Source organism: Bos indicus x Bos taurus, chromosome 16 (genome assembly GCF_003369695.1).
Source record: "Bos indicus x Bos taurus breed Angus x Brahman F1 hybrid chromosome 16, Bos_hybrid_MaternalHap_v2.0, whole genome shotgun sequence".
In the NCBI taxonomy this organism is placed as follows: domain Eukaryota; kingdom Metazoa; phylum Chordata; class Mammalia; order Artiodactyla; family Bovidae; genus Bos; species Bos indicus x Bos taurus.
The window spans coordinates 61,976,520-62,002,140 of NC_040091.1; the positions used below are offsets into that span (position 1 = coordinate 61,976,520).

The 25,621-nt window shown below is 44.6% G+C and overlaps 1 protein-coding gene across 7 annotated transcripts in view; it reads left to right on the top strand.

Annotated features, from left to right (window-relative positions):
- CACNA1E (calcium voltage-gated channel subunit alpha1 E) overlaps positions 1–25,621 on the top strand; it is a 536,699-nt gene that overhangs the window by 283,296 nt on the left and 227,782 nt on the right. For all 7 annotated transcript variants that reach the window (XM_027565502.1, XM_027565501.1, XM_027565503.1 and 4 more), the window contains exons 6-8: positions 14,765–14,868; positions 15,986–16,138; positions 17,698–17,879. In XM_027565502.1, coding sequence (XP_027421303.1) covers positions 14,765–14,868; positions 15,986–16,138; positions 17,698–17,879 — 439 coding nt within the window. The remainder of the gene's footprint in view (positions 1–14,764; positions 14,869–15,985; positions 16,139–17,697; positions 17,880–25,621) is intronic.

Sequence of the window (25,621 nt, forward strand, 5' to 3'; positions counted from 1 at the left end):
TTACTTAGGCTTTTCTTTTCCTCCTACTTTGAAGGATCCTTCAGCCAGCCCTCTGCCTGGGGTTAACCTGTACTCATCAGCATTTGATGTCTTGAGAAGAGGCTTCTGAGTCTTTCCAGGATCATGAATGTGCATAATTTTTCAGTCTTTTCAAAGCTGGAGAGAGAGCAGAGTTTCAGTATCTTAGGGATTAAGCCACCTGCTAAGATGACATTCAAGAAAGCAACTGTGCATCCTCTAATTGCTATATTGACCTCATGCCAGGGATATGTTTCTGAGTTTTTCCTTGTTTCTCATATAGATGACTTGGCTCTTGTCTGACCATGCCAGATATTCACTTTGGTTTCTTATCCAGATGGTATGAATCTGGACAGAATAGGTGGGTGGGTCATGGTGAGTGACAGAAACCAAACTTGGACTGCTGTAAGCAAGGAGAGGCTTTTCAAAAAAAAAAAAAATCTCACAGGACCACCACGCTGCAGAACCATTAGGAACAGTTGGGACTCAGAAACTGCAAGAACAGGGTGCCATCTCCAATAGAATTCCCTCCCTCCTCTTAACGTATTCTCTCTCACTGGAGCCAGCTTTGTTCTGTGAGAGCAAATACGGATGAGGACAGCCTTGTATTCTATGTCTTATATTTTATTTCATAGCTGCTTCAGAAGAGTTCATCCAAACTCTGGCCCTGAGTCTAAAACATCTCTGTAGCCTCCCTGTCCCTGTCAGCCGACCAGCAATGTCACATAAGAACATTGTTGTTTCCGAAAAGAATGACAGGTATAGAGTGATGGTGTTGAAGGAAAGGCATTAAGACCACAGGCAGCCACTCTGTACGGACAGTGCTGGATTTTACAGCTGGCGTCTGTAACCCAGCACTGGAGTTTGCTAGAGCATTCTTCTGCTGAGGCCAACGTTAGAGGCTTGGCCCCTGCATGGATAATGAGCTCGGTTCTGCTCCTCAGCTGGGCTCTCTCTCTGGCTAACCATCTCACAGATGCTTATTCCTGGTCCTATGGGAGACCTGGTGAGAGAAAGTGTGTGGGTGGTGTATCCACAGAAATCCCTCACCACTACTAGCCAAACAACTCAAAGAACAAGTATTTATGTTAGTGAGTTCTTATAATGTGGGATTTCCCTCTCCAGCAATTCTCCTCCTTTGCCAGCTCTCTGAAGCACAGTTTTGGTAACATTCATATGATGGTGCAATCACAGGGCACCATAAGGCTCTGCAGAGAGGCAGCTCTGTGGTCATCCAAGAGAAGACATTTGTCAAATATATGTGCCTTTGGGATCTATTTCTAGCGATTAGCCCTTATTTTTTGTAGCTACTGAAAGCTCTCCAAATTTGGAATCTAAATTTCTGGGTTTGAGTCTCAATTTGACCATTCACAATACTACCTTAGTGACCTTGAGCTAGCCAGTTTCTCTCTGTGAGCCTTAATTCTCACACTTATAAAATAGGACATAATGGTATTGCTATGGAGCAGGACTATGTAAGCTATGAAACAAAACTGAGGTAGTTTTCTTTTACCATCATCGTCATCACCTAGTCCTAAATGACAGTCATATAGTTACTGCCTATCGCTTGGCATGTCTCCTTGCTGTGTCTGAGTGAAAATCAGGGACTTTCTCACAAAAAAGGAAGAAACTTGGGACCGTTGGTAGAAACTTGACCTTTGTTTCCACTACTGTAAGGTTAAGGAGATAAAACTCTCCTTTGTACATTACTGTGTTCTTCATCTTGCATCATTTGGGGAAATTTTTCTTATGGATTAAGGCTTCCTTTGGAGACACCACAGGGGGTAAGTTTTATGCATCCCCTCGGAGATGTTTTTGGACTTCCCTGGTGGCTCAGACAGTAAAGAATCCACCTGCAATGTGAGAGACATGGGTTTGATCCCTGGTTGGGAAGATCTCCTGGAGGAGGGCATGGCAACCCACTCCAGTATTCTTGCCTGGAGAATCCCCATGGACAAAGGAGCCTTGTAGTCCATGGGGTTTCAAAGAGTCAGACACAACTGAGCAACTAAGCACTGAAGATGTTTTAAGAAGAAAGCAGAAAGGAATTTTCATCACTGCTGGAGGTCCCTGTGTGTACTTCTCCCAGAGTGGGTGGAGATTAGTTGTGAAGCACATGCATTGTCTTTGGCCAGGATATCGCTTAGCTGAGAGTTTCTCTTATGGTTCTGGTTCTCAACTGCCCTACCGAGGTAGGGCTGCCTTCAGTAGACATTTGTTGATGTTTAGAGACATTCGTAGTTGTCACAATATGAGGAGAGGAGATAGAGTAGGGGAATCTACAAACATCTAGTGAGTAGAGGCCAGGAATGTTGCTCAGCATCCTACAGTGTAGTCTGGGTCATTAAGATCTTTTTTGTATAGTTCTGTGTATTCTTGCCACCTCTTCTTAATATCTTCTGCTTCTGTTAGGTCCATACTGTTTCTGTCCTTTATGGTGCCCATCTTTGCATGAAATGTTCCCTTGATATCTCTAATTTTCTTGAAGGGATCTCTAGTCTTTCCCAGTCTATTGTTTTCCTCTATTTCTTTGCTTTGATCACTTAGAAAGGCTTTCTTGTCTCTCCTTGCTCTTCTTTGGAATACTGCATTTAGACGGATATATCTTTTTCTCTTTTGCCTTTTGCTTCTCTTCTTTTCTCAGCTATTTTTAGGGCCTCCTCAAACAACCATTTTGCCTCTTTGAATTTCTTTTTCTTGGGGATAGTTTTGATCACCGCCTCCTGTACAATGTTATGAACCTCTGACCATAGTTCTTCAGGCACTCTGTCTGTCAGATCTAATCCCTTGAATCTATTTGTCACTTCCATTGTATAATAGTACAGGATTTGGTTTAGGTTATACCTTAATGGTCTAGTGGTTTTCCCTACTTTCTTCAATTTAAGTCTGAATTTTGCAATAAGGAATTCATGATCTGAGCCACAGACTAGGAGCTCCTAGTCTTGTTTTTGCTGACTGTATAGAGCTTCTCCATCTTTGGCTGCAAAGAATATAATCAATCTGATTTTGGTATTGACCATTTTGGTGATGTCCATGAGGGCCATTTCTTGCATTGTTGAAATAGGGTATTTGCTATGACCAGTGCTTTTGACTGTGTGGATCACAGCAAACTGTGGACAATTCTTAAAGAGATGGGAATACCAGACCACCTTACCTGCTGTCTGAGAAATCTATATGCAGGTCAAGAAGCAACATTTAGAACCAGGCATGGAACAATGGACTGGTTCCAAATTGGGAAAGGAGTCCATCAAGGCTGTATACTGTCACCCTGTTTATTTAACTTATATGCAGAGTACATCATGTGAAATGCTGGGCTGGATGGAGCTCAAGCTGAAATCAGGATTGACAGGAAAATATCAATAACCTCAGATATAAAGATGATACCACCCTTACAGCAGAAAGCGAAGAGGAACTAAAGAGCCTTTTGATGAAAGTGAAAGAGAAGAGTGAAAAAGCTGGCTTAAAACTCAACATTCAAAAAACTAAGATCATGGCATCTGTCCCATCACTTCATGGCAAATAGATGGGGAAAAGATGGAAACAGTGACAGACTATTTTCTTGGGCTCCAAAATCACTGTAGATGGTGACAGTAGCCATGAAATTAAAAGACGCTTGCTCCTTGGAAGAAAAGCTATGACAAACCTAGATAGCATATTAAAAAGCAGAGACATCACTTTGCTGACAGAGGTCTATATAGTCAAAGCTGTGGTTTTTCCAGGAGTCATTAGGCTAAGTACTGAGGAATTGATGCTTTTGAATTGTGGTGTTGGAGAAGACTTTTGAGAGTCCCTTGAACTGCAGGGAGATCCAACCAGTCAATCCTAAAGGAAATAAGTCCTGAATGTTCATTGGATGGACTGTTGCTGAAGCTGAAGCTCCAGTATTTGACCATCTGATGTGAAGAACTGACTCATTAGAAAGGACCCTGATGCTGGGAAAGATTGAAGGCAGGAAGAGAATGGGATGATAGAGGATGAGATGGTTGGATGGCATCACCAATTTGATGGACATGAGTTTGAGCAAGCTTTGGGAGCTGGTGATGGACAGGGAGGCCTGGCGTGCTGCAGTCAATGGGACTGCAAAGAGTCAGACACGACTGAGTGACTGAACTGACCTGATCCTAAAGCATACTCCCTGAGACATCTGATCTCAGATGTCAATACACCATCGTCTCCTTGGTGTGACATGGTTTGACTGTTGAACTTTCTTTGGTGGGAAAGGAAAGAGGATTTTTAGGCTATGAGTTTATTGTTCATCAGAAGGCATATTTTCAGACTCCTCCATATCTACTAAGATTCTTATGAAACTTAATTGGGAATCCTATTTTAAAATGCAGAAAACACTGTCTTCTTTTTATTAAATACAGAACTACTCGTTCCTCCGTCTCTACTGCTAAGAAACTGCTTGACCTTGCCCTTCTTCCCATTCTCCTAAGAAATGTTAGGGCTCTGGGGTATGATTTATTATCTGCACACTTAGAAGAAAATCCATGCTCCACTCTGACCTAAGCCAAAAACAACCCAAATGAACAACCAAATTAAAACAAAACAAAACAAAACAAATGGCTGCCTCAAGATGATTCTGAGGTTAACATATGTATGTGATCTCTTTATGACTGCCATTCCTTGGGACAGCAAGATGCTTGTGCTACTTCAGGGACCATCGGAAGGAGCAGAGTCTCTTCTAGAATGCCGTGTCTGCAGTTCTTGGAAAGCACTCAGCCTTTCAAGGCACACTGTTTCATTGTTCTGGGAAAACACCAAAAGCCATTGAAGCAGCAATTCACGTTGGTCCACCTTGTCCTCTCCTTAGAGAGAAGGAGCGTGTGTATTGGCTGGTCTCTACATCTGGATTTTTCAAACTGTGGGCCAAACCCCATGCGTTTCATGAAAGCAAGATAGTTGATTGTAACCAGCATTAAACCAAAGGGAGAAAGGAAGAATGGAAGAGAAAATATGAGTGTATTACACATGGAAAGAATAAGTATTATTTTATGAAGCATTATATAATTATATAATGTATATGCCTCCTGGCTTGTGATGTAAAATCTATTTCCGACTGTAGGCTGTGGCAAAAAAGATTTGAAACTCATTGCTGTTTACGCTTTTACTTCTGTTCTAAGAACTTGGGTCAGATGAAGCCCCACAGCATGTTTTCCCTTACACTGAAGGCCTGAGTTCCCTCCCGCATCCATTCCGGAACCAGTTGCTACTCAGGACAGTGGATAATTTACTTAGACTAATCTCTGTACACTCTCTAGGGCAGGAGAGGGGCCTGGCCTCTTTAGCTGGCATGAACAGAGTATAACTAAGGATATCTCTGTTATCTGGGGAGATTATTATAGGGGAGACACATAGTAGCTGCTGCCTGGGAAGGGCCTCTGGGGCTTCTTCCTGACCCAGGGATCAAACCTGGGTCTCCTGCATTGCAGGTGGATTCTTTACTGTCTGAACCACCAGGAAAGCCTCTGGGGCTAGAAGGTGGCATTCATGCAGGTACAAAGACCAAGGCAGACACTCAATTACAGTAGCTGGGGCTGGGGAGAAGGAGAGGAATCAGTGGTTAAATTAAGTTCTTTGGAGCTCAGAGTAGCAGTGATGTCCCATCACCGACTGTAAACTTGGAACTTTTGAGCACTGACAGGCTTGGTCCAAACTTTTAATAGCCTAGAAAGTCTTGTTTGGTGGTGGTTTAGTCATTAAGTTGTGTCTGACTCTTTGTGACCCCATGGACCCCACCAGGCTCCTCTGTCCATGGGATTTCCCAGGCAAGAATACTAGAGTGGGTTGCTATTTCATTTTCCAGGGGATCTTCCCAACCCAGGGACTGAACCCATATCTCCTGCACTGTAGGTGGATTCTTTACTGCTGAGCCACTGGGAAGCCCATTTAAAGTTTTTTATTTGACATTTTTCCCCTTCTCTGTAGCCTCTCCACTCTCCATTCTAACCCAGACCACTAGGTTCCAGCCATAACAGCCCTTGCTTGAGCTTTTCAAGTATAATGATCTCCTGTTTCCCCCTGGGCCTTCTGCATGTGCCTTTTCCTGTATCTGGGTGTTCTCCCCCCATTGCTTCCTCTGACCTACTCATACTTCACCTCTGAGCTCATATGCCATTTCCGCAGGAAAGTCTTTTTCCCTTTCCTCCCCATAATTGTGATTTATTTAGTGCCTATCTCTTTCATTAAGTTTCACAAAGACAAGCACCATCTTTATCCTGTCCTCCATTGTAATGCCAGTATACACTCAATACATGTTGGTAGATTGTAGATGGGTTCTGGGCTCTGGGGTGGAGCTTAGCCTAAATGGGATCAAGGGGTCCCAGCATAAGGGCTGGGAAGGAAGAAGAGGCAGCTTGTGGTGTTTGGGAACTGGGCTGAGCCTGACACCTGTTTTCTCTTTCCCAACCTCACTCTTCTCCCGCAAATACATTTTGGTCAAGTTGAATTTTGGAGAGGGGAGACTTGTCTCTATGTGAGTAATTTAATATACATTGACTTTTTGTTTTTGAAAAAATAAAATGTTTAGAAATTGATTCCCAGATCAAATCACACCTTTCAGTAATTCATTTAAAAGTAATGGAGAGCCAAACATCAGGTGTAATTCAGTAGATTTTCATAAATCATCATTGTGTGTACATGTGGTTAAATGGATGTCCAGTTACACATACGAGTGCCTGTGGACTCATTCACAGCTCCATGGGCAAGTTCAGCCAATCTGTCCCAATGGGGATGTATTTGTACTCATTTATCCCTGAGTCAAAAAAAAAAAAAAAAAGGAAAAAAAATGCTATGATAAACGATTTAAGAAAAAAAAGAAAAATTCATCCCTGAATCATTTATCCCTGAGTCAGGGCTTCCCTGGTAGCTCAGCTGATAAAGAATCCACCAGCAATGGGTTCGATCCCTGGGTTGGGAAGATGCCCTGGAGAAGGAAATGGCAACCTACTTCAGTATTCTGGCCTAGAGAATTCCATGGACTGTAGAGTCCATGGGGTTGCAAAGAGTTGGCCACAACTGAGTGACTTTCACTTTCACTTCATCCCTGAGTCAAGGGTGTTTCTTGGGTACCACTCTTGCGTATTGTTAGGGTAAGGGCGATAGTAGATGGCAACATGAAAGGCAGTTCCTGCCATCAAGGAGCTGGCTTTGAAATGAATTTTGAGGATCCAGCTCATTATCATTCATGGTCAGACTTTTGTTCTAAGATGCAAGAATGGTATGCAATTAAGTGTTAAATGTTGTGCAGGCTTCTGGATGGTCAGTGAAAGGGGAGATTGGTGTGAACTGCAGGGGTATATCACCTTGTGGTTGGCTTTGACTCATAGAGTTTTAGAGCAAGAAGGGGTCCAAGAGGGCTCTCTATCTGACTATCTCATTTTATAGATAAGAAAACAGATTTCTTCTCTTCTTCCTCCATACCACCTATTAAATACATTCTATGAGCAGGCCGTAGTGGACATTATATTGTTTTTTAGTTATCCTATATCCAGCTTTCCCCATGGTCCCGCATCTCCCTTTTGGGAGAATATGTTATTGTATGTGCTCTTTCTAGGGTTCTTTCTCACCCTGAATGTGGTGGAGGACTGTGCCTGCGCAGCCAGATAAAGTGTAAGGGGACATGTGACTTAAGCTCAACCACTTGCTTTTTCCACATGGCTTTTAAGCTAGCAACTTTATGACATTAGTTTTCACTGGTGGATATTAATGTATTGCTAGGAATATCCACAGTGGCTTAGGAATCAGATGTCCTGGACTCTCTGATCTTTGCCCAGTGCTTTAGTTTCCTATTGCTGCTGTAACAAGTTACTGCAAACTTCGTGACTTAAAAAAACATTAATTTTCTTACTCCAGAGGTCAGAAATCTTAGTTCCAGAGGTCAGAAATCCAAAATCATGGATTGGCCCCATCATCTGGCCTGAAATTATGGTATCAGCAGGACTGTGCTCCCATCATAAGCTTTTGGAGAAAATCCATTTCTTTGTCTTTCTGAGCTTCTAGAACTGCACTTCCTGTGCTCTTTGACTGGTAGGCCCTTTTTCCATCTGGCTTCACTCAGCGTATTGCCTTCTTTCTAGTCAAGTCTTCCTGCGCCTCCCTCCTTTTAAAGGCACTTATGATTGCTTTTAGGGTCTACTTAGATAATCCAGAATAATCTTCCCATCTCCAAATCCTTTCATCACATCTGCAAAACCGTCTTGTCATATCAGGTACTATTAACATTCACCACTTTCAGGTATTAAGACCTGGTTGTCTTTGGGAAGCATTATTCAGCCAACAACACAAAGATTTCTGCTTCTCTGTGTTCCCACCCTGATCTTCCAATATTCCTTCAGTTCTGTAGGGTCCTGATATCTTCTCAGTATACTTGTTTGGGATTTGTTTGCTTAAGAAAGCTAACGTTTGTTTCTGTTGCTTACAACCAGGAACCCTACAGGTAAATCAGCACTGTGTGAAGAACTACAAGCAGCCTCTTTTAAACATCAACCTTCTTAGAGAGGCACTGGCCCCATTTTACAGATAAGGAAGCCAAAGCTCAGAGAGACAATTGCATAAGGCCAGACAGCTGGTGTGATTGAGAGAACTGGTATTTAAAACCAGCCAGTATGACTGGAGAGCATGTGCTCAACTTTCTCAGAATCCTAGTTCAAGTCTCTTTTGATGGTGGACCTTTTCCAAGGACGGGCAGGATTTCATCTGGGCCCTGAAGTCTGGGTCTTATTATTGCAGCAGGGGAGAGATGGCATGAGAAAGTCAGTCTAGGCAAGAGGGAAGCTGGAGAGTAAAAGGTATATCCAAGAGATGCAGAAGAGGAAGGATAGGGTGGGCTTTGATGCCTCATTGGAGGTAAAATAGTAAAAACAGAGGAGCCAACACCCCAGGGAACACTTTTAAGTGAGCAAAGCAACTCATTTCTATTGACTTCCCAAGGAAATGATATCCTGACTCAACTCTGGGTTGGAATCCAACTTAAGATCTGTGCCTTCTGGCCTCCTCCAGGTCTCCCCTTAATAGGGGCTGGATAAATATGAATCCCTTTTGCTACTATTCATCAGTCTTTTTGCCTACATGTGAACAACTTGGCTTTCAAATGCTAATGAGGTTCTCCCTTGGGACTTATATGGTCAGAGCCCAAACCAGGGATTTCTGGAGCTGAGGAGGGAATTCTCTGCCTGGTGCTAACACTCTGCCACTTGTGTTTCTTCTCAGAAGAGAGCTTGAATGTTTGTTTAGGGATGAGGCAAACCTGAAGAAGGACGCTCCACACTTGGTCATTTCACGCCACCACTGAAGTAGAGAGGTACATGAGATGCCTACCTGAATTTGAATTTCAGAGAGGCAGTGAGTCATTTTTAGTGTAATATTTGCACAGCGCTTTGGGGCATTTTAATCCGCCTGCAATACAGGAGACCCTGGTTCGATTCCTGGGTCAGGAAGATCCATTGGAGAAGGGAAAGTCTACCCACTCCAGTATTCTGGCCTGGAGAATTCCATGGACTATATAGTCCATGGGGTCACAAAGAGTTGGACACAACAGAGCAACTTCCACTTCACTTGGAGCACTTTTGGCTATGGGAGACTGAAAGTGAAAATATCAGTCACTCAGTTGTGTCTGACTCTTTGCAACCCTATGGACTGTATGTAGCCCTCCAGCCCTCCAGAATCCTCTGGCCATGGGATTCTCCAGGCAAGAATACTGGAGTGGGTTGCCATTCCTTTCTCTAGGGGATTTTCTCTACCCAGGGACAGAACCCACGTCTCCCTCATTACAGGCAGACTCTTTATCATCTGAGCCACCAGGGAGGGTACAGTGAAATACGCATGTGCAAAGAGACTGCTAGACTTGGATTGACCAGGAGACTGAGACAGACCCCATGGCCACAAGGAAGGCAGGGTTGCAGAAATCTTCCGGTGATGACTTGGGAAGGGGCCTTTGGTTGTAATTGTCCGGAGCATCATTCCATCATCTGCTGCGCTGTGCCACTGGGTGAGGGTCAGACCACACCCTCAGGGTCGAATCAGCCTCCACTCTCTTCTTACCTGCTGACGCCTACAAGTGAAAATGTTCGAGGTAGGGCTGAGCCCTGACATTCATCAGGAAACAGTTTTGGCACATTTATAGCGTGTAGAGCAGTGTGTGTGCTGATGCTGGTCAGGGGTTTGTCTGCTCACTGACTGTCCTCAGCCTTGGAGATCAAGTAGTAATTAAGACTCCCTCTGTGTCCAGAGTTCCCCACCAGGTTCTGCACTCATGGTGACAAAAGAAGTGAAGAACGCCGTCTCTGCTCCTGAAGAGCGCGCACCTGTGCCTCTTAGGACGGCGGAGAGCTTAGCTTTATTAATTTGGAACTGTCCTCCTCAGGGGCCTCGCTCTGACCTTGTGAAGCACCTGTCCCGTCCTGTCTGTTTGTGTAGATGCTGCGGCGGTCACCACCTAGGGCTCAAGGAGCCTCATACCCTGCTGGTCCCGAGAGTGATGCAGTCAAGCCTGTGCGAGTTAGCAGTGTGTGGCCTTGGAATGAAGGAAGCCAAGTTCTCTGGCTTGTTTGGGGGCCAAACTCTGTGACCTTGGTATTTTTAGCAAAGCACTGGACTACAGAACAGTGGAGCTGCCAGGGACCCAGAAGATGCTGCCGGCATAATGGCAGAAAGGGAAAACTATTAGCTTTGATCTCACAAGAGAACTGACTTTAATGCCTGGTCTTGCCTTTTATTAACAATTTAATTTTCTTCTGAGCCTCAGTTGCCTCCCCTGTGAAATGGAGTGGATAGTAACATCAGGATATTTTGGAGGGTTTAATGAGATAACATATTGGAAAGTGCTTGCAGAGGGTAAGCTCTGTATTGGTCACCGCAGTGTTTCCCATTCTCTTGGTGCTTTGTAAACACCTGTGTTATGACACTCTTTGCAGTGAATTATAGTCAGTACATTTCTGTGTGTCTCCTTCCACTAGACTGAGGGCCAGGGCGTTTTTCCTATGATTCACTTTCCTGGAGCCTCTCACGTAGGCCTCCTCTGGATGAGGCTCAGAGTTGAGCTGAGTAACCTTCAGAACTTGGGTTTTGCTAGAAGACAGGTCTTTGAACTTTTGAGTCTTCCTCCCTGGCTCCCTCCATCTCTGGCTCTCCCACTGAGGGCCGGGCCGATCCTGTCCTGTGGGGTCTGTTTGAGAGCAGGCATCTTAGCAGTATGTTGGAAGCTTGTCATTAGTCTTTAAAATGCTCGAGGACAGGTTTCCAGTGCTCTCCTGTATGCTCAAACAGGCACGGGTTTGCGTAGCAAACTGGCTCTGATCTCTTCATTGATAACTTCTAGGGTTTCTGTGGTATTTCTGTTCATTTGATCTCAGTTTTAACACGGTTATTGATTTCCTCAGTGCAGTTCAATTCCTAGAGCATTTTTTGAGCATGTTTTCATTGCTAGACCCTGGGCTGGGTGTTGGCCATGTTGAGATGAGGAAGACAGTGTCTCCAGCTGAGGTATTCTGGATCTCAGAGGGGAGGCAAGTGAGAAAACAGAGGCTTCCTCTTGGATGTGGTAAGGACAGTGACAGAAGTGGGGACAGAATTTTGTGGGAGTTCAGAGTAGGGCCCTTTTCCTTAGTTATCTTTTGGAGCCCATTGCTGTTGTTCCTGACGGATGGGGGAGCCAGATTGTGATCCCTGCCCTCAGGGATGGTTTGAATACTAGGAGAAAGCCAGTGGCAAACGGGCATGAGCCAGAGGTTCAGTTGAAAGCCCTGCTTCACTGGATGAAAGAGAAGGAAGTTTCAAGGGCCGGGGGGCACAGGGTCACGGGTGCACGACCTTGCCTGAAGAATGAAGGGTTTCGGAGGCCTGGGGAGAGGTTGGTTGAGCCAAGGGCTGCACTTGGTAAAGGGGGCCTGGACACATCTCATGGCCGGCTGCTTCTCCCTTTGACATTAGCTTTACTTTTCTCCCCATTCCCATGTCATCTTCCCTGTTTCTCTGATGGTTGCTTCTCCACCAGCTCTTATTTCTTCTCATCGCCTTTCTTGCTTTCACCTCCACGTGTTCTTCGACTGCTCACCGCCCCCATCCTCCCATTCTCCTTTCCCTCTGCCACTTTTTCTTCCTTTCTACACCTGTGCCTTCTTGCCTTTTAATAGTGTTCTCGACTCCCTACCTCCGTGTTCCAACATGTCCCTTGTTCGTCTCAGAGTTGGGGAGGAGACTTTCATTTTCAGTGGCCTTTCTTATGATGTGAAAGAGCATCTCGTGTGTATCTGGGTATCCTGGGAAACAGAATCCTGGTTTTTGAACGGGGCAGATTACTCATTGTGTTTGTAAGGCAGCAAACCAGAGGGAAAGCAGCCTCCGTGTGTGCCCCTCCAAAGACTGAGAGTACAGTGGGCTTTCCCTGTGAGCAGGATCAGGGCAGCATTGACCCCATTTTCATGGGATTCTGATTCTCTGTAGCTGTACTTATCCCTGAAGCTTCTCTTTCTCTCCTTTCATTTTTTTAAAATTTCTGTCCTGATTTTCAGTTCTATTTTCCATGTTTCTCCGTGTTCTCTCTCTAGTTTTTTTTTTTTTCCCCACTTATTAGAAATTATATCAGTCCCCTGCTTTGTGTCTCTCTTTTGCTTTGGAAGATAGAATCAAAAGCTCCTTATTTTCAGATGAGTTGATGGAAGTTTGGGTTGGAAAAGACAGAGAAAACGTGTGAAGCTTGCCTAGCTCCTAAGATGCTTTCGAGACTAAGCTTTCTTTCTAGTTCTAATTTTGAGACTGGATCAACATAGTTACAGAATCTTAAAAGAAATCTCTATTGGCTATTTAAATAACCTTCAACCCAATGTTGGAATCCTCTTTCCTTCATTAAGAGGGTTCTTCTGCTCTGTCCTTGAATACTTTTAATATTAGGAAGTCATTACCACATAAAGCAGCCCACTTGTTGGCTAGCACTGCCTGTTTCAAAGTTACTACTCATGACTATAATCTGGATCTGTGCCTGTTGATCTCATATGTGCATTCTGAAGGTAATACAACATAAGCCTTTTGTTCACATATTAAAGGAACTTAAAGGTATCTTCTTCAGTCCTTGAAATATTTTGGAGAGATTCCACCAAAAATAATTAAATGAAATAAACCATTCTTGTCACCCTTTTACTGTATAGAAAAGTCAGTTTTCTGAATGACTTATTCCCCAGTAGTTCCATATAGCTGAAATTGTCCTGGAAGTTGTAAGGAAGAAAAAGAACTATCCTATACAAGGAACACTAAAATTAGACAAAATTGTAAAAGCAATATTAGTAACATTTGTACTAGATATAATGTCTAGTTTGTTAGATATAATGTATACTTTGCACATTATAGTTTAGAGAAAGTGAAAGTGAAGTCGCTCAGTCGTGTCGGATTCTTTGTGACCCCACGGATTGTAGCCTACCAGGCTTCTCCGTCCATGGGATTTTCCAGGCAAGAGTACTGGAGTGGGGTGCCATTTCCTTCTCCAGGGGATCTTCCCGACCCAGGGATTGAACCCAGGTCTCCTGCATTGTAGGCAGACGCTTTTACTGTCTGAGCCACCAGGGGAGATTCTTAGTTTAGAGAACACTCATAATATTCCATGCCATTTATTTTTGTAAGTAGGCCATGAACTCCCCTAGTTTGTAGATGAGGGTAGTGAGGCTCATAGAGATTGACTGGCCTCAGGGCACCCAGTTCTCAAGTGCATGAGTCAGGACTGAATCCCAGTTCTTCTGATTCTTAGTCTTCTGCTGTGTCTGTCATGAATACTTAAGTGTCTTCGTCTCTCCAAAGTACCTGCAATGTCATGGGATTATATGAAATAAATTGTCTCCTCAAGACAAGGTACTTGGTGTACACAATCTAACAGGATTGTTATGGATTTTTGTTTTGTGTGTGTCTGTTTCTGCATATGGCTGTGGAAGTAGAAAAGTGGAAACAAAGAAACCAAATTCAGCTCAGGCAGTGATTTTATATAATTTGGGGGCAATTATAAAAATACTCTGTGGGGACCAGTGATGCTATTCCCTAAGTATAAGCATCAGTATGATTGATTTTGTTGGAAAAAATTCTAAGTGTCAAGGTAAAGAAGAATGAGTTACTCCTTTACTGCAGTTAATCAAGAGAAATTTCCCGAAGGAGATAGGAAACAGGGAAATCTAAAAAAAATTTAAATAAAAAATGTGAGGGCTTTGATAGATTGGAAAGTTGCTGTTATTCAGTCGCTAAGTCCTGTCTGACTCTTTGCAGCCCCGTGGACTGCAGCACACCAGGCTTCTCTGTCCTCCGCTATCTCCCAGAGTTTGCTCACATTCATGTTCATTGAGTCGGTGATGCTATCTAACCGTCTCATCCTGTGCCGCCCCCTTCTCCTTTTGCCTTCAGTCTTTCCCAGCATCAGGGTCTGGAAAGAGGGGAAAGTAATTGGTAAGAGTCAGAGGAGGGTTGGGAACATGGTTTGGGGGCAAGAATGAGACAGATGCTGGGGACCTTGTGTTTTACTAATGATTTGAAACTAAGATTCCAATGTGATGATCAGTTTTCCTCCTTTGCAGAGTGAAACCCTGATGCAACTAAATTTAATCTTGCTTGGAATCACTGGTGATTCACTCAAGCTCAGGTGCGCCCACACGCAGCTGGCATCAGCTCTGTGTGCTTTCCAGGCTGATCCTTCTCTAACCCAGCTTCCCCCACATTGAGCTAGGGGAGAAAGCCAGACTGTGGTAACCTTGATCCTCTGTGTCTCTATCTGCAGCATCCTGGCTACTGCGGGAACCCACTTCAACACCCATGTGGACCTGAGGACCCTCCGGGCCGTGCGTGTCCTGAGGCCCCTGAAGCTCGTGTCGGGGATACCTAGTGAGCATCCATCTTTCCTCTTCCTCCTCTGCTAAGAACTTTACTGTTGTGTCCTCAACCAGATCCAGGGATAAGCAAGAAGTAATTTCCCCAGAGAGGAAGCCCCTGCAGTAATAAATAGAGGACCTGCAGCAATCTGGCATTATCTTCCATTTTAAAATTTAGCAAATTTTTTCACATTTAAAAGATAATGAAAGATCTTTACAGAAAATGTGGAAAGGAAACAATACAAAATTGAAAATGAAGAGTACCCATTATCCTGTCACTCAGAAATCAATTTTGTTAACATTTTAGCATATTTTTTCATTCATTTTTTTTTCCTGTGCATTTTAATATATGTGGGCTTATACTGTATTTTTGATTTTGGATCCCATCGTGCACATTTGACTTTCCTGACACTAATAATTCTTCAAAAATATGACTTTTAAATCTGTCTTATATTCTTTCTTATACCATCCATGACTTGGGTAGTCCTTTCTGCGTTACTATTCATTTAGGTTATGTCCAGCTTTTTTTTTTCTTTCTTTTTTATCCTAAAAAAAGAAATAGCTTGGTAACAAACATCTTTTGACTTAAATATTATTCAGATCTCTGATTATTTTCTTAGACTAGAATCCTAGAAGTGCAAGTTTTGGGTCCAAGGATACAGTATTTTATGAATAGCGGTTGTACTAATTGTGCTTCCAGGACAATGAATGGGAGAGCTGGGTCTGAGATAAGAGTCATGGGGAAGATGAACTTTGTTCTTCCAGACTTACAACCTAGTAAGACAGGCCTAATTCCCTTTGGGAAAGAAACACATTCTAGTAGGTTTCATCTCTAAGAAGAATCCAGAAGACAATGTGGGTGAAATGAATAAGGGAAGGGTAATAGGCATGTATGTGATTAGGGAATAAGTGAAGAGAAGCAAGGGGTTGATTCCTCAGGGGAGGGGTGATGGCAGTCTTTGGCTTGATGTGTCTTGGTTATCCCTTGGTGAATCATTTTCTCATCTCAGGACCAGTGGTCCTTTTTCCTCAAAGACTTGGCCCTTTCTCCTAGGAGAGAGTACACAGCCTGCCCTGTCAGGGGGTGCTAAGTGAGGGCTCTGTTCATCATTCTCTTTCTTTCCTTCCAGGCCTACAGATTGTGTTGAAATCCATCATGAAGGCCATGGTGCCTCTCCTGCAGATTGGCCTTCTGCTCTTCTTTGCCATCCTGATGTTTGCTATCATCGGCTTGGAGTTCTACAGTGGAAAGTTGCACCGAGCGTGCTTCATGAACAATTCAGGTAGGCTCACTATTTTCTGGCTTCTCCTCCTTCCCTTCCTCTCTCCTATGGTCATGGGGGTCATTTCAGGGCATTTGGAGGCTAATTGGAAAACAAAGTGTGTCCTATCTCAACCCTAGAATTAGAAGCAGAGGCTTCCTAGTCATCAGCTTTATGAGGTACAACCAGCCTAAAGATCCCCGTTGCACACTGATATTGCAAAGCAAATAACTTCTTAGGTTTATAGTCTGTTTCAAATAGAAGGTCTCAGCTGCCCCATTCCTCGGTAGAAGGCTATCAGAAGGCATGTCAAAAACCATTTGCCTGAAAAATTACCCTTTGTACAGGGTAATTGTACTCTTTGGCCCACAGCCAGAAAGACCTCAGGAGTCTGAAGTCAGACCTGGGGCCCTCCAGATCTTGGGGACATTTTCCCTCCATGCTCAAGCTCATGACATTCCCCCCTTCTGCTGTCATCCATGCATAGTATGGAAGAATTGAGGGAGTTCTGAGCATGACTTGGCAGTGGTTAAATGAGCGAGGTATACCGCCGAAGAATTGATGCTTTTGAACTGTGGTGTTGGAGAAGACTCTTGAGAGTCCCTTGGACTGCAAGGAGATCCAACCAGTCCATCCTAAAGGAGATCAGTCCTGGGTGTTCATTGGAAGGACTGATGCTAAAGCTGAAACTCCAGTACTTTGGCCACCTCATGCGAAGAGTTGACTCACTGGAAAAGACCCTGATGCTGGGAGGGATTGGGGGCAGGAGGAGAAGGAGACGACAGAGGATGAGATGGTGGATGGCATCACCGACTTGATGGACATGAGATTGAATGAACTCTGGGAGTTGGTGATGGACATGGAGGCCTGGCGTGCTGCGATTCATGGGGTTGCAAAGAGTCGGACACGACTGAGTGACTGAACTGACTGAATTGACTGAAGAGATCTCACATTCTTGTCTCTGTATCTTGTTTGTTCAAGTTGAGTAGAGTGCTTTAGGAGGAAGGATGAAGGGGAGAGGTGGAATGAGCCCAATCAGGCATGATGTTTTTATGAAAAGAATCTTTAAAGGACACAGTCCATGTTGGATTTGTTTTAATTTTTGTCTTATTCCAAATGAGGAATTTAGGCCAAAAAAATGAGTTAAGACCCATGAAAGGGACTGTAGTTTATAATTGTTCCCAGGGAACCCCAAAACAACTGAGGGGCTATCCTGAAGTCTAAAGATAGAAAATCAGTTAAGATTCTGCCTTCAGCTCAGACCTTTCTGGGTGATACCCAGTCCTGTAAATTCCTGTGGGGCTCAGGAGATGGTAGAAGATGTGACCTGCAGAAAGTAGGGGTGGGGGACGTGTGGAGGAGGCTTCATTTTCAGAGCAGGTTGGGAAACACTGGGTTGAACACATTACAGTTTGTGAGCTATGAGGTGTAGCGATGCCAGAGATGGGTAGGAAATGGTGACGGAGAGGATAAACCTTCTTGTGGGAGATAGAAATGCATGCTTGTGGTCTCCAGGGGTTATTTTCAGCTCATGCGAAGCATCACATGGTTTATCCCCCACCCTCCAAATGTGTCTGCAGGTATTCTAGAAGGATTTGACCCCCCTCACCCATGTGGCGTGCAGGGCTGCCCAGCTGGTTATGAATGCCGGGACTGGATCGGCCCCAATGATGGGATCACCCAGTTTGATAACATCCTTTTTGCTGTGCTGACCGTCTTCCAGTGTATCACCATGGAAGGGTGGACCACCGTGCTGTACAATGTGAGTAGAGCTGGCGAGGGGCCCGAGCAGAAGGGAAGGATCGTGGAATTAGGCTCCTGGCTTGGTTGGGGTTGGTCAGCCAGGGGAAAGGGAAGATTGGAAATGTGTATGGGGGTGTGCATGTGTGTTTGTGGACTCAACCATGGTAAGGCTTAGGAGTTTCCATGCCTCTGTTTTTGGCCTCTTGCAAAGCACACAGCTTCTTAATAGAGTTAGGAAATTACATGCCATATTTGGTGGGTGAACAATGCTAGTTAAAGCAGCTCAGCTCAGTCATTATAGAGTATGTTTTGCTACTGGTTTGACCTGGTGGTAAGAGTCTAAGGTAAGTAAGGGGTACCAAGTAAGGGGTACCAAGAGTTACAGATTTCTTGGTTGCTGTCTTTAAAGAACTTACCATTGGTCTGGAAAGATATTCCAGTAGTTCTCAATCTTGGCTGCCCACTGGAATTAGCTGGGAGGGAGCTTTAAAAATTTACACTGCCTGGGCTGTACTCCAGACTAAGTAAGTAGGAATAGCCCTAACCCACTCCAGTGTTCTTGCCTGGAGAATCCCAGGGATGGGGGAGCCTGGTGGGCTGTCATCTCTGGGGTCGCACAGAGTTGGACATGACTGAAGCGACTTAGCAGCAGCTGATTCTAATATGTAGTCACTCTCAAGAACCATTGCATTACAGGCATGTAAGAAACATGCTTAGTTGTAAGATTCACTCGGGATGCTTATTAGAAATTCTGGTCACAGGCCCTTTGGAGATTTGATTTCATGTGGTATGGGTGAACCGAGCTACATGTTTTTCACGTGCTTCTGCTGATTCCTATGATCAGCCACACTGGGAAGGAGCTAAGCTGATGCATAAGACAAGGGTGTCTAGCTGCCTGTCTGGGATGTTTGGGGATCCCTGCATGAGGACAGAAGTTAGGGTGACTACTGAAGTCTCTTTTACCTCCCAGAGTTTGATCTTAATAAGTTATGAAAGGCATAGTGCAGAGTCTCAGTTCTAAAATGAAAGAGTAGGGAGTTGTGTGGTTTGATGCTTAGGGGAGCCTAAGGAGGCAAAGCAATTTGGGCAAATTGTCTTTGTAAACAGATGCTCATAAAGGTCTGTACTCTCCTGTGCCTCCCAGCCATCCCACCCTAGGGCACATCATTGTCTCACTTGCCCTCCCCTAGGCTTCTTTACCCTAAGGCACCCTCAGATTCCTTCTAACCTGATTCTTCTATACATATAAACGTAATGGGTGGGACATGGGGTCATTTACAAAAAGCCCCCTTTAGAATGATTTGAGGACATTATCTGTACTGGAAGGAAAAGAAGTGCTGTCTCATGAGAGACTCAACCAGATTGTCATGAAGAAAGAGCCAGGGTCTGCATAAGGCCATACAAGTAGGTGCCTAGTAAATGTCCATCATTAACTTGGACCCATCCCTGTGCCACATGAGCAAGGCAGGTGGGGCTTTGCAGAAAACAGCTGCAGGCTGTTCACGCCAAAGATCTAGGAGAGGTGTGAAGAAGTCCCAAGGACCAGCGTATGCCTGGCAAGCCCAGGGGTTATGTGTGACCTAGAAAAACCTTGAGAACACTCTGGGATTCTTACCAGTTGTGGGGGTGGCAGGGAGGAGGGAAGGGAGACAAGGTTGATGGGGCCAGTCACTCCTCATTTGAGATGTGAAGGTTGTCTTGAGGCCATGTCACTCAGATTAACCAGGCGCCTCTGGAAATGACAGCATTGGGCCCCGCAGTGGCTGATATCATTTGCGGGGCTTTGTGCAGGATGGCTTTCAATTATATGTGTAGACTCACCTAAGTGATGTGATAAATGCTCCGAAAGCCCAAAAGCGGAAGTGTTGCATTTGAAGATACAGGCAAGATCTATTGGTCCTCCAGGGCCAAGACTCAGAAGGTACTGAGATAAGCAGGAGTCACTCATCACTTGGTTTCGTTCCTTTGTTCATTCATTCATTCTTTCAACATGTATTTGTGAGCATCTGTGATGTGTCAAGCACTGTGCTAGGCACTGGGGAAACAGGGAGAAAAAGTGTCATGACCACTGTGCTCCTGGTGCTCTCTTCAGATTCCAGCCCCTCTCCGGTTGTCTGTCCAGCATAGGTTTGGAGGTCACACAGAGACAGTGAACTTGCTCTCCTGTCTAGATGTGCCCTACTGAGGAAGCAGGGAGAAGAGGTCAGACGGCAGATCCTCTGAAACCTTTCATTGCATGGGCTCCCAGGACCTCAGACACACAGTACCTCTGACTTCCAGGCCATCAGTCATTGAACTTCAGCTTACTGAAAGCCTCCTGCTACCCCTGCGGCTGGATCCAGGCTTGAGAGAACTCATTGAACTGTAGGACTGGCTTCCAAAAAGTGGCTGGCTGCTCATTGGGCAGAATGAACTCGTGCCCACTTTGAAGTGACGTCACTTTCCAAAGCTTTGGATCTAGGGGGAGGGCGTGGAGCCAAGAGGCCATAGGCAGAGATGATGGTCATAGTGAGGCTAATAACTCCCCCTTGATTCAGGAGAACTTGGATGGAAAAGGCATCCCATTTTCAGCCAGGAGAGCAAGGACAAAGTCTGGCTCCCTAGGAAGAGAGGAAGTCAGCCAAGTCCAGCTTCCCTTGAGCAGGGAACTGGGGTGTGAAGCATGGCCCAGGTGGAGCTCTCCTATAGGAACTGGACATATCCTGGAGTTAGGATTGTCTTCTGCTGGAGGAAGGTTCAGAGCCAGGTGTGTTCATACTGGTGGGTGTGGGGCTTACAATATATGGTGGAATCACATCATATGCTTTTGTTTAAAAAAAAATTCAACAGAGTGAATTTTAAAGGTGTTATTGACATTATTCAACCATTCATGAATGAGGCAGCATCCCATCTCACATCTGGAAGGGAGCGCTGAGGAGCTATACAAAATGAAAGGCTTTTATAGGCAGAAGGGCACTGGACCAGGAAGTTATTAAAAAGTGGATTGGTTGTGGCAAGGTCACTTTCCTTTAAGGCAGGGGTCCCCAACCTCTAGGATCTAATGCCTGATGATCTCAGGTGGAACTTATGTAATAATAAGAGAAATAAAGTGCACAATAAATGTAGTGTCCTTGAATCATCCCCTAACCACCCCACTGCCACCCCCAGCCTGGGGAAAAATTGTCTTCCATGAAACTGCTCTCTGGTGCCAAAAATGTTGGGAACCACTGCTTTAGGGGATGGCAGGGTTGTATCAGGCAGATGACCTCATGCACACTGACCAGGTGATTCCTGATTGCCTGGTTTAAGAGCCCATTTGTGGGAGAGACTGACACTGTAATAAAGTTTTGATTTGGTGACATGGGGCTTAGTACAAGTGACTCTGTTTTGGACCTGTTGTCTTGTTTTTTTAACACTGTTAATTTACCCAAATTCAACTATTCAGCTTGGACCAGAAAGGGGATTCAGAACTTGTAGACACAATAGGGGAAGGAGAGAATGGGATGAATGGAGAAAGTAACTTCGACATATATATCCCACCATGAGTACAATAGATAGCTGATGAGAAGTTGTTGTATCACACTGGAATCCCAGCCTGTGCTCTGTGATGACCTTGATGTGTGGGTTAGGGGGAGGGGAGGGAGGCTCAAGAGGGAGGTGATATATGTATATATAATTATGGCTGATTTGTTTTGTTGTACAGCAGACACTAACACAACATTATAAAACAATTTTCCTACAATTAAAGAATAAATTTAAAAAAGGATCTAGGGTATGGGGAAAAGAACATTTAAACATTGGGGACTAATTCACCTACCACTCCTCTCCTGTTTATGCCCATTAAGAGTATGAGATCAGAGGTACCTAGGATCTGGGCTGAAACATTGCAGATTCTGGTAGCCCATGCCAACAATACCTGAGTATTTTCTTCTCTTAATTTCAACTTAAGATTTTGAAAATGAAAAAGTTTTACATATGTATTAGAACTGGTTACACACTAGTGGATTAACTGTGAACACTAAGTCGCCTTGTGCGAACGCTAAGTCCCTACAGTCATGTCTGCCTCTTTGCAATCCCATGGACTGTAGCCCACCAGGCTCCTCTGTCCGTGGGATTCTCCAGGCAAGAATACTGGATTGGGTTGCCATGCCCTCCCCCAAGGAATCTTCCCAGCCCAGGGATCGAACCCAGCTCTCTTATGTCTCCTGCATTGGCAGGTGGGTTCTTTACCACTAGTGCCACCTGGGAAGCCCCTACTCTGAATACATGCATGTATGTATGTATGTTTCGCCATAGAGAAAAATCAGCCCTGGTGCCTTTTATTATCACCACTGTTCAGAGGTTGCAGATATAACTGGTTGATTTCCCTTTCTACCACTCATTCCGGAAAGGCCCAATTCACCCAGCTGCCATATTTCCTCACAAAGACCACAAAGAAAAGGGAGTCCCTTTTTCCCATTCCAATGTCTCCTCTATTTAATGGCCACAACAAATATGTAAGATTTATTGGCACCAGTTACGCTCGAACCATTAGGAGTGCCTTCAGGTTGACACTGTATACAGAAGCTCTCTCAAACATGTGGACTCGGTTTAACCTTTTTCTGTATACTGTAAATGCTTCCCTGGTGTTAGCATTCCTTTTCTGCTGCACAAACCCTTCCTAAATGCTTCCTGTGACATTGTATGGCTCCGCCATTGATTTTGGTTAGCATCATTTGCATGCAGCCTTTCTCATTATCCTGCTTGATTGTAAGGGTAGGGAAGAGTTCCCATTGTCAGGGCAACCTGGAGTCCTGCATGCTGAACTCTATTTAGTCTCCCAGAATTTCAAGTTGGTTTGGTCACCCTCCAACTGTATTCTTGGCTTCCCTCCCTCTTGTGGTAGAAAGATGCAAAGCAGTCTACAGTTCCGCTGGCTGCTTCTCCCTGTTTTGACTGTTTCTGCAAAGGTCTCCGCCACTTGCAGACTCTCCCCTCTTCTTACTGGTTTAGTTTGTTTCATGTCTCCTAATTTGGAGACGACTCTTGAGAATCCCTTGGACTGCAAGGAGATCAAACCAGTCCATCCTAAAGGAAATCAATCCTGAATATTCATTGGAAGGACTGATGTTGAAGCTGAAGCTCCAATACTTCGGCTGCCTGATGTGAAGAACTGACTCATTACAAAAGACTTTGATGCTGGGAAAGATTGAGGGCAGGAGGATAAGGGGGCGACAGAGGATGAGCTGGTTGGATGGCATCACCGACTTGATGGACATGAGTTTGAGCAAGCTCCGGGAGCTGGTGATGGACAGGGAGGCCTGGCATGCTGCAGTCTATGGAGTCGCAAAGAGTCAGACACCACTGAGCAACTAACCTGAACTGTTTCTGGATGGGTGTTCATTCTCCAGGACAGTGCCTTCTTCTCTCTTGGCTCAGTGCAGTCCACTCTGCAAATATGAGTGTGGTTCCAGGATTAACTTCTAACCTTCTTCACCTGAATGAGATGTGGCTCTCACATCCGGCTTTCTGCTGGTTCTGGTCTGAGTTGGGTTTCTCTGTTGTGACTCTGGTTTTGTGTTCTCTGCTGTTTGTGGTTATCAGGACTAATATACCGACTACAGGGGTTCCCAGTCTGTGTCTGCAATTACTCCAACCTGTGCTCTTCAAGTCCAGTTTTTTGAAATATTTATTTGGCTGTAGCAGGTCTTAGTTGGGGCATGTGGGATCTTTAGTTGAAGCATGTGGAATCTAGTTCCCTCATCAGGGATTGAATCCAATGCCTCCTGTGTTGAGAGAGCAGAGTCTTAGCCACTGGACCACCCAGGAAGTCCCAAGTCCAGTATTTTGATCTGTATTTCATCTGTGTTTTTCACGGAGCTATTTTTCTTCTCACTTGGTATCTATAACTCATGCAGATGTGCATAGTTCTTGGAGGCATGCTCTTCTCTGACTTTGCAGGTACATGCCAGCTTTATCTGTTATGACTGCTTCAGCACTCTGTGCTGCCACGGGAGAGATTTTTTGATAATGTATCCAGTCTTAGGACTTTAAATACGATCTATACCCTGAAAATTCCAAATTTATGTCTCCAGCTTAAACTTCTACTCTGAATTCATGTATCCAACTCTCTCCTTACATCACCATATAGCTATCACAAATTCCTTTCCTGGAAAGGAAATACTCTTTCCTGGGTTTTGGCGAGAAGAGGAGAGTCTCCCTCGTTCTCAGAAGTCCTTTGGTCCTATAACTCGCTTTTAACTTGCCTTCTCCCACCTGCATATAGTTAATAGTTTCTGAATAGTTAACAGCTACTCACTTTTACCCCGTTGGCATTTAGCTTATGTGTGTTATGCATAAGCATGTTGAAAGAATAAAACCATATCCGAGGGTTGGTGGAAAACTGCCATCTTCAGCTTCCTGAAGCTTCTCTGATTTTATGGTATCTACAGAGAATGTGTTTGGTGCTGACTTCCATGTGACTGGGGAATGTGTCTACTCATCTCTGCTTTAGTTTTCATCACCACCTCCTCCACATGCCCTGGGAACAGAACATACTCAAAACTCATTTGACAGATAGGGGCCAGGAACCTACCACCATCTCCTGGTGTCAGAGTGATAAGGTGTACCAATTAACCTAGGATAAGGTATCCAGTAGGTAAAATTTGTGGATTTCTGTAACCAGTAAGTCATGCTCTGGAATAGGCTGTTTTTCTCTCTGCATCCTTGTCTGCATGACCCTGTTCCCGTGTCCTTGCAGGAGTCTGAGACCCAATACAGATGACACCTGGAATCTGACATCAGTGTCTGTTCACATATGACTTGTATCATACACAAAGGGATTGATAAGTGTATCCTGGAAGTTAGTCTTTCCCTGTCCCATGCAGGCTGAGGAGTGAAGTAGATTGGGAAGAAGATGAAGAATTGAGTTGGGACATGAATGAGGAATTTGTGATGCTTAAATGGTGGTGTAAGGAGAGAGTTGGATAAACGAATTTAGGGTAGAAGCCTAGACTGGAGATATAAATTGGGAGTTTTCAGTTAATAGATGGTATTTAAAGCCCTAAGATTGGATAAACCATCAAGGAAGGGAATATCTAACCATAGGGAAGAGGTTCCAGAACTGAGTTCCAGTGTTGAGATGTGGGTGAGTTAAGAAGTTATCAGCAAGAAGACTGAGAAGTTGCAGTGAAGGGGGTCGGGGAGGGATGGTGTCCTGGAGGCCAAGGGAGAAGATTGTTGCAGAGAGGAGGAAGTAGCAGTGATCAGCTGAGTCCAATGATGCCTAGGGATGGGTTAAGTAAGTGCTAAGAATTCATCATCAGAGGTTAGGAGAGGGCAGTGGGAGGGGCAAAAGCCTGATTGGGGAAGGTTTAAGAGAAGGTTGGAGATATGACCATACTCATTGTGGTGAGTTTTGTTGAAAGAGAAGCAGAGAAAACAGGAAAGGTAGATGAAATACCATTTGCTTTCTTATGAGAATGAATCTTTCAAGATGAAAATCATTGCTGGTGGAGAGAGAGGACAGTTGGTGGAGCAGCCTTCTAAAGCAGGTGAGAGGGGATGGGCTCCTAGCCTGGCAGAGCCCAGGTGGAGGACTGGGCTTGGCGCCCAACTTTAGGGTTCATCAATAGTCCTAGGAGGGAGGCTGCAGAGGCTGGGATGTGGGTAGGGTGGCAGGAGCTTGTGGAAATTCTCCTATTGCTTCTATTTTCTCAGTGAAATTGGAAGCCAGGTCATTTAGCAGAGGGTGGGAAAAGGGAAATGCTGGAAGTTTGAGGGAAGGTGGAAATAGTTTTCCAG